The sequence below is a fragment of the Pagrus major genome, chromosome 12 (assembly GCF_040436345.1).
Source record: "Pagrus major chromosome 12, Pma_NU_1.0".
NCBI lineage: Eukaryota > Metazoa > Chordata > Actinopteri > Spariformes > Sparidae > Pagrus > Pagrus major.
This window is the reverse complement of record NC_133226.1, coordinates 7,773,089-7,787,105: the sequence shown is the minus strand read 5'-3', so window position 1 is coordinate 7,787,105 and position 14,017 is coordinate 7,773,089. Positions and strand designations below refer to the sequence as shown.

The window sequence follows — 14,017 nt, the reverse complement described above, 5'->3', positions numbered from 1 at the left end:
GAGAACAACCGAAGTGCTGGCATTTTCAAGATATTTCAGTTTGTAGGGGATGCCGAGGGAAAGGTCAATGGGAGGCAGTATAATGAAATGATGAAGGGGTACTTACATTGATGGGGAGCGTTTATAAATGGCAGGAGGAGGCTCTGAAAGGGAGGGAGAGGGGCAAGATGGTATCTGACTCATTAGGAAACAACCACACTGACCAAGAAGTAAAAACATAATCAACCCCAATAAGAGCCTATTATAGCGCCCAAGGCACCCAGGCTTGTCCAAAAAGTTAATTACACTTACATTTATCAGCCACTAATGAGAAATTACCCTAATTAGCGAGTAATGTAAATGACATCAATAACTTTTACAACTGGATGGACGAGCAGGGGTACAAGAGGAGCGCCAAATCCATGCAGTGGGCTATGATTTATATAATGGATTGAAAGTGCCTTCAATATTTTATTGAATAAATGATGATATTCATGATGCAGTTCATCAAAGTGAGTGTCTGCTGAGTCTGTGTGGAGTGAGGGGCGTTTTACCATCCTTCTTCTTTCTGCGGCGCCGGTCCCTCTTGTGGCTGATGATACAGGCGGACCCCAGCAGCAAGGCCAGTGCCAAGCACATGAAGCCGACCCCGCCCAGCACGCCAGCCAGTAATGGCTCCGGGACGAACTCCAGGAGTCGGGATGTGGCGGGGTAGATCTCCATCCCTGTGACATCATTTTATCAGTGATATAAATATTAGTAAATAAAAATAAAAGAAGGCTAGGTCTGACTATACTGTAAACTTTAATTAAAGCACCAAAACAATAAGGAAAGTGAAAAAATCTGAGATATAATCTGTCCCTTTTTTACTTTATTACATTTTACTGTTATTATTTGTATTTGAAAAATGTAGATCATTTTCTCAGAAATCAAAGAAATGGTAACACTGTATAATAACTATCATTAATAAATTGTACATTTAAAGTTAATTCAACTTTATTTAACACTTATTTCACTGTTGACAAACAATTAAATGCTTTATAAACCATTTATTAAGCAAATGTACAGGTTTGTAAACTTCGTAACTTTACGATGGCCATCCAAATCATGTTTATAGATGGACGACACAGTATTTATCAACCATTTACAAAAGATTATAAACATCAGTTGCAACAATATAATAGATAATTGCTACATAAATAGTTTATTAAGCATTTCATTGTTTGTTGACAGTGAAACAACTATTGACTAAAGCTGAAATTACTAAAGTAAAGTTAAAGTAAACTCAGTCGAGTAGAGTGCAACTATTTGCTTAGCTTGCATAATATGGGTGTATGTCATCACTGTGGGTCTTGCAGGTTAAGCAGATACTGGATGTGGTTTGTGGTTGAACAGAGGCTGAAAGATCAGTTCATGCAGAAGTGACAAATTGAGTTTAGAAGTATGACTTCATGTGATAACTATGTAGAATTTTAACAAGGTCATTGGAAGAAATAAAGGGCGGGATAGAAAGCAGAGGATTTATAACCTGAGAATCGTTTGGGACACGAGTATCATATTTCTCTACTCTTCTCTAGAGAAAGGTACCCAACAGCCAATCTATGCTTAAAGGTGAAATATGTCAGGATTTTAGTTGAAAAAGTTCAAAATGAACTAAAATTATCAACAGAGTTTGAAGAAATAACAGCTCTGACGTCATGGCGAAGTTAGAATGCTAACCAGCTAGCCCTGGCCTGTCCCGGTCAGACGGTCATGTGCTAGTAGTATAAGCAACAACAGTCGCCCCGTGCCCCGTACCAGCTGCACAGCTAACTGAGCTAACTAGCTAATGGTAGCTACATTTTGCAGCAGTTAGCGTTTTTTCTGTTTATATGCTGACCTGTTTGTTTTGAGAATTAATTAGACAGAACGCAGGTTCTTACTTATTGCACCTTTAAATTAATTTTATTATTACAATGAGATACGCCGGAAGTTATACATGATACAATATATTTTTTATTTCTTTACATTTTTAAAATATTTAATATATTATGTGTCTATATAGACATTTTTTGGTCTAAGTATTATTTTATTAGCGGAAATACAGTACATAAAAAGGACATACAAGAAGGTCTACTTAAGTTTTTCCAAATTTAACAAACCACAATATACTGTTGATGAAGGTTCTCAGTGATCCAGGTCATGGTAAATCCATGTGCTGTATCATAGGCAACTGGACTTTTCACCTCTCATCCAAGAAGCTTATTCAGCTCTAACTAACTGGAGGAGAGTTGCAGGCTTTTAAACTCTGTGTGGGAGCGTCCTTACAGAGTCCTTAAGGACACGTGTGAGTCACAATATACTGTACAGACTCACATTCAAATTGTGAGAAAACTTCAAAAATGTATAAAGTTTGTATTATTAAATTATATGATATTAAGCTTGCAATGCTTGAAATTAAGCTTGTACAATCATCTGATCATAACGGCTGACCTTCAGTTCACGCATATTTAGTGCTGCTTGCGTCAGTCAATAAGTATAATTCATTTTTATAACAAACAGTGAAACCCATAAAAATAATACAAGATTGCTGTGAGCGTTGCTATCACCAGTTTTAAGTGGATCTAATCTCCAATCCATGTCCCTGATGATCGTTATCGGCAAATCATAAACTTGATTGCTTTGCATAATTCACTCAGTCAGAGTGAAATCATTAGCAGGGCTATGTTAAACAATATACAGTCCTTGGGTGATACCAGTGGGTGTTGTAGATCCTTCCGTTTGATATCTCTGTATCATATCTAATGAAAAATTCATGTTACATTCACATATGAATCAGAAAAGACCAGTACTACTTCTATCACTAATTCTTTTGAGAAGTTATTAGTGGTGCTATTTCTATCATTCAGGCGTCTAATGGGCAGCCTTCCCGGGGGCCCTGCTCTAATTTAGGTCCAACGCTGGGAACACAGGGACGGGAAGAAATAAAGCAAGAGAGAAAAAAAAGAGTTGGAGACGAAGACTGAGAGAGAAGGATGGGTTGAAACAGAGGGTGGGGCACGAATGTGAAGGGGGCAAGGTTGCTCTCGAACACCTACCCATTGTTGAGACATTGACTGATGGACTGGGCTCGCTCAGCAACTCCCCGCGACGAGATAGCAGCCGCAGCTCGTACACACAGTCCTGAGACCAGCATCCGCACACACACACACACACACACACACACACACACACACACAGTTAGGGGGGGCAGAGGATGAAACCACACTTTGTCAACACGGGACTGTGCCTGCAATGCTAATGAAGTTCATTTGAATTTGTGTAGGCCTATATAGGCGAGGAAAAAGAAGGATGAAACAGGCAGAGAGGAGCAAAGACAGGGCACGCAGATTGAAAGACGACAGAAAAGTGATGGCTGCCGTGTAGTGTGCATAATTTGAGAGTCTACAAAAGTAAAACCATGGAGGTATAGCCTAGATAACAAAATCTCCAAGGCATTCAACAAGCAGCGTGGGATGATTAGTCTCAGAGGGAGCAGAGCAAATGGCTTGTTACCTTGTGCAGACCTGGAACGACTATCTTGCTGCTGTTGGCGCTGATGTCCTCGTCCAAATTAAACCACTCCCCTTGCTCTATGCGGGATTGCAGGACGAAGCCTGAGATGGGCGGGTGATGAGCTTCAGGAAGGGACCACTGCAGAACGACACCTGCTGAGCCCTGATTAGCCGAAAGCGACGCCGGGGGCTTTAGTTTACTTCTCCGCAGTGGAGCATCTGATGCAGAGGGAATCAGAAAGACCTTCAGTTGATCAGCCAGATACGTTGTGGCGGAAAAATTAAATTACAGGGGAGGAAATTGCTGCTGCCACAGATGTTCAACCTTGAGTGTGAGAGGAGCAGGGTTGGGGTTTGGTGGTAGCTCTTTGCAGAGTCCCAAATAAGCTGTAATATGCAGTTTACTGACCAGTCGGTTGGGTTTGATTAAGCATGGCATGAGGCATGTTCACTAAAATTCAGTATTATTTCAGAAAGTTTGATTACTATGGTGATAATAATGTTAACAGATACATTTTTGGCCCAAATAAATGTAGCATGAATATTTGAACATCCCCAATCCCCAATCCCCAATTCAATCACTATCAAGTTGAATATTGGAATAGAATAATAATACGGATGATGACTGATTTTGCATAAATGTTTAATTAGGAGATTTTTGAACTGAAATTGCCATGTTTGGCTAGATTGTGTCACCAGAAATGACTCTCTTCCCAACACAAACCCTTGGGAAAGAATCTAAATGTTATTTTTTGCCTCTGATCCAGCAGCAGGTTGCATCTTCAAAGGTATTTCCGTGATCTCTTAGATGTCTCAAGGATGTCTACTCTCTGCCAGGAAAGGTAAAAACGTTTCCAGGGGGCAAAATCAACATTTCGCTCCCAAGATTTCCACAGTCTGCACCGTCCACTGCCCAGGTCTGCCATAGGCTACGGGGCAGACAAATAAACATACCTATATGTAGGTACGTCCAGAGAGGAAGAAGAGAAGAACATTGTAATGAGACTGCTTTCAGTGTAACGACTGCCCCAAGGCAAACATTTGATCATTCAATGAAGACTGTAGACATCAGTTAGCTCAGGAAAATACCTTTAAGCCACATCAGATAACACATGACTACAGCTACACTCACGCTGTGAGGCACAGCCGGGCTTTGAGGTAAACGCTAACATAGCGTGACAATGCTAACATGCTGATCTTGAGCAAATATGATGCGTACTATGGTCAACATCTTAAATTAGTATGTAATGCCTTTTGATAACCATAATTAATAAATGTTTAGACGATCTAACTTTAGTTTATAGTTGATGCAGTGCTACAGCAATGTAATGCTTTATAAACCATTTATTGAGTTTTCAACATCAGCTGCAACTTTACAGTCAGCAATTGTTTTTTAATAGTTTATAAAGCATTTCATTGTCTGTTAACAGTGCTAACATTAACTCAAGTTGAATTAACTAAAACCATTTATCAGCGATTGTTATTATGAAGTGTTACCGTCAAGTATGTTAGCATGCTAGCATTTGCTTAAGAGCAGAAAGTATGACGTACAAGCTGAGACTGATGGGAATATCATTAGTTTAGCAGGCATTTGGCATTGACATATAAGATGGATGAGCTGACACCGCCCCAAAAGTGAAGTCAAAATATCCACAGTGCCCCCTGGTGGCCGGCCGCAGTACTGATCATAAATCCCGCCCCCTTGATGTTAGCAGAGTACACATTGATTACATTTTTGTTTTTTGTCATTGTAGTTCTTGACAGATGTATGTTCAGGTGCTATTTTTTCTGCTAAGTTTGGTTTAAATTAGTTAGCTGCTATAAAAAAGTGGATGAAACATCATTATAGTGAGCTGCGCCCTGCCATATGAAATATGACTATTTCTGGCCTGATGATGTTAGATGCTGTATGTATAAAAAGAGGATCATCAAAGTTCTGTCACTTCATCCTGACAGGGAGGCTAATGTCTGTACAAAACTTAATAGCAATCCATCCAATACTTGTTTAGAGATTTATGTTTTGGATAGTGTGGCTAAAAATCCTGCTCAGGCTTGTGCACAGACACCATCGTATTAACCACACAAGAGCCATGTTTCATTTTGTCCTCTGGGCGATTTACTCAGGGAGTTAACTTTAATTAGCTACAGTTGATACAATCTCCCGCTGGCAGCGTTTGTTTTTTCAACCGGTGAAAGTGACGGTCAGCACCGGCTGAAAATGAAAAAGCCTGCTAGCTGAATGTTTTGGGCCTTGTTCTAATAAAATGAGTGAGGAGAAATACAACACTTGATAAGAGTTTTGTTAGCCTCGGAGCTCAGTGGATCTGAGAATTTACAAGTCTGAGACTGGATCTATAATCTGGAGGCAACTGTTGAAATGCACCAAATCTACACGAAACAGTACTGACCCAAGGTCCGGGTGGTGGCAATCTCGCTGAAGGGTCCTGCGCCCATTTTATTGTTGGACAGGATGCTGAACTGATAGTCGGTGGCAGGAGACAGGCCTGTCACCTGCAGCCTGGTACCGGAGGAGGGGGGCACCGACACAGAGAACCAGTCCTGCTTCTCGTCATTATAGCTCCCTAAAATCTTCTTCACCCTGCCATGGGAGAGAGATGGAGAGAAGAGAAGTGAGAACAAAAGAGCGGCGGGAAATTCTTGAAGTCTGGTTTTATGAAACATGACAGAAAAGTAGGTTTCATTAATCATTCATACTCATCATCAGCTCCGGATTTTGTGGCAGAGACAGCACTGATGTATCCCTGCAATTGCACGGAGAGCTTGCAACTCCAATTATGGTGATTTTCATGTTCCTACCGGAGCTGAGGTTCAACACGTCTATTTTATACAGAGCAAATTACTTGACCCGGGGCAAAGAAAATCTATTCACCCACTGAAAACAGGAGGAACTTTTGAAAATTATTAATGCGAGTCTGAAAATACGTCCCTTTTTTTTGTTTTTGATGATGATGGCTTCGACTCAAAGGAAGTATTCTTTCATGAGAATATAGAAAAGGGCATGGAATTACCCGTATTAACAAAGTGTGGATAATTGCGAGGTCTTTCTCTTTTACACACTTTCAAATTATGTATATTATATTGGTGCATGAAATAGGATGTACGTACAAAGCAACAGACAAGAGCAGAGAGATGTTTGCTTTCTTTGTGTGTGTTTTTCTTTTCTGTATTGATTGTGCGAGGATGGTGTGAATGTTTGCCACCAGAGCTTTCACACCTGTCAAACAACTGCAAAATCGTTATAATTTTAGTTCGGTGGAGGTTGCAAAGTGCAGCAAGCATCACTTTCTGCCTTCATGAGAAAAAAAAATCACATTATATCCTTCAGTTTTTCTCTTAATATGACGTGTATTGTTTATGACGGTCATAACATGTCAGGTTGTCAGAGGGGGGAGTAGCCGACACTTTAGCTGCGTTTTTAAATACTGATCTATTTTTATTGTTTTGATGCCATTGATATTTACGTCTGCGCTGCTCCTTGCTGCGCCGACGACCCAGTTCCCTCTCAGGGATTAAGATAGCTCATCTCGTCTTCATCTGATGCAGCGCTTCCAGGTCACAATGTGATTAAGATAAGCATTAGAACATGTTCTCTTTATATTATCACCTGCATTCTCTGACATGAAAAAAAGATCTTTTTGTTATTTGTGAACCATATTTTTAAATTTACTTTAATTCAACCGAGACATCCCACACATTAAAGGGACACTGTAGTTTTGGAGAAGCAATTCAAACTAATGAGGTAATAATACAAACACAGAGATATTTACTTTTTCCATAACTGAATAAACAAGCTGTTCTCAGAGGGAAATAAGGTCCCAGAACACTGTTTGAAGCTAGAAAGGTGGCAGGGTCCGCCACATATAAACAAAGTAATACAGCATGAAACTGTGTTGTCCTTTAAGGTCAGTTTGTTTACTCAGTTTACTGTGTTCAGTCATGAAAACAAAGAGAGTTTGTTTATTTAGTGGTCAGTCAATGAACTTTCTTCTCCAAAACTACATACTGCACCTTTAAAACAGGGACAATTTATTACACTTGAGTCTTGAACAGAGAGCACATTACAACAGTTGATTAGACTGTTGTAATGAGCTCTCTGTTCAATGGTTGGTACATTGTCGCAGTTTTAGATTCCTTTTATTGACAATTGGCTTTTAATACATCACAGACATATCTAACTCACCCAAGTCATTCATCTGTGATTCCTCAGCTAATATCAAAGCGCTGATTCACATATAACAAATGTGCTGTGTTCTCAATTGCCCTTAACCTCCGATTGTAGCTAGCATGACCACTGCATTATGAAGCTATGCTCTGCGGCACTGTTTTTTATTGTAGCTGCCATGAAGTGATAACAGATAAATGAATTCCTCATCCCAGAGATCAATAGAGTAATACCAGCGCTGTCGATGGCTGCCATGGTTACAGCCCGAGAAGAAAGTGGGAGGCTTTACACCCACCAAACTGAAAATGTCTGTGCTGATCCTCCATCAAAGCCTGCCTCCCAGGATATGTTGGCCTGCCTCACCCCTGGAGAGACGGACAGAGAGGTAGCCGCATGGGGACTGGTTCCTGTAATGGAAGGAACGGAGAGGAGGTGATGGAAATTGGCCAGCACTTCAACTACCTGATCCAGCTAAAGTTTAGAGGCCAACTCTGGATGTGCCACATTTATCTGCTGGAGGCGGACTGGAGGCACAGGCATCCGGCCTGTGCTGGGTGTAATGGAGGTAAAGAGCAAACAATTTGAAACAATACATTTTAATGGGGACGGCTCATGTAACAGACTCGCTTGTGTTGAGGTGTTCTCTCTGCTGTTGGCACTCACCCAGGACGAAAACTCGTGTGCTGGCTTTCACCGAGGCTACACGGTTAGTGGCGATGCACTCCCACGCCCCCTGGTGGTCCTTAGTGAGAGGCTGCAGGAGCAGAGAACCGTTGGGTTCTATGGAGTACGATGTCCGACGAGCCAAGTCAACCTACCAAGAACACAGACCATTAACAAATGGTACAGAACTCTTTTAATCTGTGTAAATACACAGTAGATCAGAAGATGCAGCTGGAATGGACAGCAAGCTAAAAAAAAACGTTCTAATTAACAACAAACTTTTAGTAAAGACATTGTGTTAAAATGTAAAATTCAGCCATATGAATAGTACTCGAGTAAAAGTTTTAAAGTATCTGATATTACATGTACTTAAGTATCAAAAGTATAAGGGGTTAGTTAAAAGTACATCATGTAAGTATGCTGTATACCAGGGCTGCCCAAAGTTGGTCCACTACAAGGTTCGGTTTGGCCCACCAGTTTCTAATGAAAAATACATTCACAATAATCATAATATCAGGAAAACGGCGGTAAAAGACTGTCTTTTTCCTGATTTTGTCGGCCTTCGCTCTTTTCCCATGCGATCTCAAGCTGTGCAAAAACTGTACTCTGTAAAATATCATGATATAAATCACTGTTTATGCCAGTTTTTCTTTATTATTAGATACAAATGCTCATTAAACATGCATTATTAAGTATTTTTCATAATCTCAGCATCTGGCAGAGTGACACTTTGTGCAGGAAGTCTGTCAAGGGAACTTGGGATCCAAGTACCATTTTGGATCTTAACAATATAACACAACAGTTGTTTACTACTGACCCCTGGGCCACCATTAAGTTTCAGTTTTGGCCCTCCAAAGGAAACATTTGTGCACTCCTGCTGTGTAATGTGGCTCAACCAATGATGGACTTGGCTGATTATCAGATCCGATAAACAGCAGATTGCGGACCAAATACATTAATTTGATAATGTGCTTTGGTTGTGCTGCAGCATGCAATCTGCAAAAAACGTAACTAGTAACTAAAGTTATCAACTTTAGAGTAAAAAGTACAATATTTGCCTCTTAAATGTAACGGAGTGGAAGAATAAAGTAGCAGAAATGTAAATAATGTGAACTTAAGTACAGTATTTGAGTAAATGTACTTAGCTACGTTCCATCACTGCCAACATAGTAACATGTCTGATAATGTATTCTGATGTAGATTAGGTCATATTGTTCAAGTCTAGTCTGGAGTGCAGTCAGAAAGAATTAAGTCAGTGATGTATTTTTCTCTTTTCTGGCTCTTTATTCCAGCAGACTGGATCTGAAATAAAAGAGCGAATGAGGTTAAGGAGTATCTTAACACTAAATCAGACTTATAAAGCGTGCACGGTCGCCTTTTTATTCTGGCAATTGACTCTGGTCCCGGTGTCAATGTGTCTGAATTTGACTGCTCACTCGATCTCTATGGAGGAGAAGGATGGATGCTGTGATCTCAATGAGTTGAGCGTCGTACTGCTCACTGCGTGAGGCATGTTGCAACCATGTGATGGCAGCATTTATAGAATATTGGTACATCCATAAATGTGCTGTATTTCAGAGAGAACTGGAACATGGAGGATGTCCAAGATGGGGTATAAGTACAAGCAGCTGCACCCACTGTCATTCTGGTATATGTCTTGTTTGTACAGGTAATTCTTTTAACCAGTCATCCTGTGCTTAGGTGGCGCTTAGCACAGGATGCAGCAAAGGTGCCCCCCTGCAAAATATTGTTAGGAGTAAACTTGGTAACTGGCATTAAAATGGCTAAAGTCCTGCAGGTACCATCTGCTAACTTGTTTAGGTCCATACACCTCTCCCTCACCCGTGTCATCAGATCAGGAGCAGGATGATGAGAGGGAAATGAAAAAATTAGATCTTAATTATGCTCTTTTGAAAATCTAAACAAAGTTTTCACTGACTCACACACACACTCCTACATGATACTGCTGTTCTAGGTAATACCGCCCACTAGCTAATTGTCAAGTGCAGTTTTACACGATATTCCGGGTTAGCTCATCGGCCTGAATCACATTTAAATGGATAAACGTTCCCAAGTGCAGGATGAGTGATTTGAAATGTTTTACAGGATGAGAAAGAGAGGGATTCTGACGTAAAACAAATTGTGATTAAGTGAGATAACTGCACAATTAAGAAGTTGACACAAGATTTAGGGATTGTTTGACAGCCATACTGGATAAATTCTGTAGAAATGAAGCTATATTTGACACATTTTGCTCCAGGTGCAACGGGACAACAATGATAGAACAGAGACAAAACATCAGAAAATGTGTCACTGCCCTGATGAGATAATTAGATTTTGGTAGATGTAAAAAGCGTAAAAGTTTGACCCCCACCCCTCAGACTCTCCCCTGTCGCCCCCGGCAACAAACAGACCCACTTGTTATAAAAGAGATTTTGTTTCAAACCTTGAGTTGTTTAATATAGCCTAAGAGGGTACTTACATTTTGTTAAGTCTAACCTTGCAAAACAAAACTGAGTGAAACCAAATCCCTTATAAAACCATCTCCCTGTCTATTTACTATCGCTGAATTATTCATTTATGCAGCAGTAAACCGAAGATAATAAGCCTTTTTCCAGTAAACATATCTAAACTGATCCGCTTATACATACTGCATATGAAGGCACGTGTTTCTGTTTCATAGGCTCTTTTTAAAGTTTTGCGACCTTATGACATGAGCTATGTTCAATAGAAACATACAACAATAAGAAAATGTTGTCCTTGTAAATAATTGCGCCATGATGTGGCACTGCAATATTCTTGAATATTCTTTCCCGTGTTATTTACCTTGCTCCAGGTCACTTTAATTGTTGGGTCCTCGTTCCCTTGACACGGGATGAGCAGGGTGCTGCCAACCTCCTGTTTGTACTGCTCCTCTGGAGTGACGCTGAATGATGGGGGGTCCTGTGAATTGCCAAGGCAATATAGCGGAATCAAGGAGATTGCAGCAATGCCAACAATGGATTTTAAGACTGGATTACTGCCGCTTTGGACAAGATTATCTTAATAACAAAAGGATTAGCCACACAATTAACTCCCCAATAGAGGAGGCATTGTAGTGAGTCTGAGTTGACTTCCATTAATGCCAAAGGGCTCACACGTCAGAGTGAAAAGGTCAATAAAATGTCGTTTCTGTTAAATTTTTAATTCGCTGTGACGGATGCAGTTGTGGTTAATTAAAATACACACAACACTGGTGTAGACAGACAGTTTAGCAGAACTGGAAAGACAGATTCAGGGGCAGGTTCAGAGCTTCCTGGACATGATTAACCAACTATTTGGTGTTTATGGTGCAAGACATGTAGTCTTCCTTACATGTCCACATAGCGTTTTTTTCAATTGTTCCACAATGAGGAGCGAGTGTCATCGGCATCAGGCAGCCTTTTCCAAGCACGCCACATTTTCTGCTCTGAACGCTTCAAGTTGAAAATCTCACTGTCACTCTTTCTTTTGGGCGATAATTTTCACCGTATTTTTGCCTCCTACGGATCATGTCATGCACCCACATCCTTCTGCTCTGGGCAGTGTGGATCATACAGCCATATAGACAAGACATATGTGCAGCGTTTTCTCTTATTCTATTTAATTTTATCGGGCTACGAAAACTTCGCTTTACTTTCCATCAGCATCAGGGTGAGTAGATGCTGAATTTTTTTTTCACGTTCCTTTAAATGCCATAATGTAAAGCATCGCTGCACTAAGAGTTGGCCTGGACTGCACACTGACCTGTAGAATCACGTTCGTCGGCCCAGATGGACCCATGCTGCCGAAGCTGTTGTACGGCGTGCACACGTACACGCCTGCTGCATCGTCGTTGACTGTGGCCATGAGCAAAGACCCCTCTGGGGTCAAGGTCCATCCGGGATACTGGGAGAAAAGCACAATGTTCATACCACATAGACAGAAAAGGAAGTAGCACATGCAGCCTTGACTGATGCATAGCATGAATGTAAAAAAGAAATATTAAGTTAGAAGTGTGCAGAGAGCTTAAAGTGGTAAAAGGCAGAAAATCTGTAATCACTCCAAAGCCACGTATGAGCTCCTCAGCTGTGTTGGAGGGATTTACAGAAATATTATTTTGATATCTTCCCGCCACAGTCCTGCACTGGTTAAGTACTTAAGTCTCCACTGGGCAGATTACTTCCAAACTTCTCTAAAATTGTGTATTATTTATTGGTATTGTCACAGCTTTTACACGACATGTAAAAGTTGGAGTGATTGTTTGTTCTTTTAATTAAAAAAAAAACCCTTTTAAGATTTTCTCTTGATCATTCCTCAGGTGAATCCAAGCAGCAGGCAACAGAATGAGCTTTTCAAATGACTTTTTGAAGCATTTGCATGAAAAGCAGTTACATTTCCGAGTCCATTTTCTTCCCATTAAGCCTTAGCGGAAGGCTCGTGTTGCGCTTTAGCTGCGCGAAAGGTTCCCACTCCGTGTAATGAAGTCAAAACTGCTATTATCCTCTCCAAAATGAGGCTGCGAGGACGTATTACTGTGGGTAGGAGAGCTTGTGACATTCAGGGTAGAATCGGAATAATTGGCAGAATAACAGCCTGACTCCGACGCCCTGTGTCCCGCACTACAGGAATCTATCACATTTCCCGCTGCGCGTCTCATCCAACGGCATGTCTGTCGCTCACACCAAAGTGCTGAGGGAGGTGGGGTCAACTCAGCATGGGATGTCGGAGGAGGAAGTGGGTGGAACTTTTTGCACACAAGACAAAGAAAATGTTTTAAAAGGCGGCCATCCTGGGCTCTTATTTAGAAAAAAGAATCATGGTTTTTCTGATCTGAAAGGCAAAGATTAAATCATTTGTGAGGAACTTAAGAAGACACGTCCCTTGTCCCTCATCTACTGCATCAAGGTTCCTACGCCCATCCCTCAGACAAAGTGAAATTGCACTGGAAGTGAAAAAAAATAAAAGAACAAGAGGGCAAGGGGCAACACGGAGCTCCTTTGGGATTGCTAAGAAAGCTTTTAAGATTGAACACATCCTTCCTGTCCATTAAGATGTATGTGGCTGAATGACAGTTGAGCGGAAATAGAGAGGATATTTCAATCAGTGGTACCAGGAAATGTGCCATAAAATGCCTGAAAAAGAACAGCATCTCCTTCAGTGTTCACGTTGAAATAGCAAGAAATATCTCGTTCTTCTGTAGAGCAAGATAAATGGGCTGATTGATAGAAAAATGTTTGCATGACGGGCTGCTGACGGCTTTCTTAGATGTCGGTGGTGGTGTCTGACATTTCTCTGCTAAGAGAAAATGAATGGATTCAGCTGTCAGTTCCCGGTGATGCCTGCAGTATCAGTAAATACAGTAGTGGTGAAGAGACGAAGCAAAGGGCAAAATTTTGAGTTTGGGCGCACAGTAAAGGTCGAGCAGTGGCCTTCAGGAAATGATTATTTTATTACCAAGGACAGGTCAAGTGGTTCTCCATCTTTGGTCCAATCCACACGGAGCAGCAGAGGCTGAGCTGCCGCCGGGCAGGCGACCACACCATCCATACCTGTGGGGAGGAACGTTTGCTGGGGCATTCGGAGAGCCCGGGCTGGGTCTAAACAGAGAGGGAAGAAATACAGCTGTTTACTTTGTAATTACTACTGCAGTTAGGATACA

At 41.1% G+C, this 14,017-nt stretch overlaps 1 protein-coding gene across 1 annotated transcript in view; it reads right to left on the bottom strand.

Annotated features, from left to right (window-relative positions):
* The window catches only part of igsf9a (immunoglobulin superfamily, member 9a), a 68,218-nt gene that overhangs the window by 14,227 nt on the left and 39,974 nt on the right, over positions 1 to 14,017 (bottom strand). Inside the window, exons 9-18 of the mRNA XM_073477353.1 lie at positions 13,813 to 13,955; positions 12,124 to 12,264; positions 11,185 to 11,301; positions 8,359 to 8,509; positions 7,991 to 8,102; positions 5,921 to 6,111; positions 3,514 to 3,731; positions 3,057 to 3,141; positions 534 to 704; positions 107 to 143 (exon numbers count right to left, since the gene is read on the bottom strand). Of these exons, the coding sequence (XP_073333454.1) occupies positions 107 to 143; positions 534 to 704; positions 3,057 to 3,141; positions 3,514 to 3,731; positions 5,921 to 6,111; positions 7,991 to 8,102; positions 8,359 to 8,509; positions 11,185 to 11,301; positions 12,124 to 12,264; positions 13,813 to 13,955 (1,366 nt within the window). The remainder of the gene's footprint in view (positions 1 to 106; positions 144 to 533; positions 705 to 3,056; positions 3,142 to 3,513; positions 3,732 to 5,920; positions 6,112 to 7,990; positions 8,103 to 8,358; positions 8,510 to 11,184; positions 11,302 to 12,123; positions 12,265 to 13,812; positions 13,956 to 14,017) is intronic.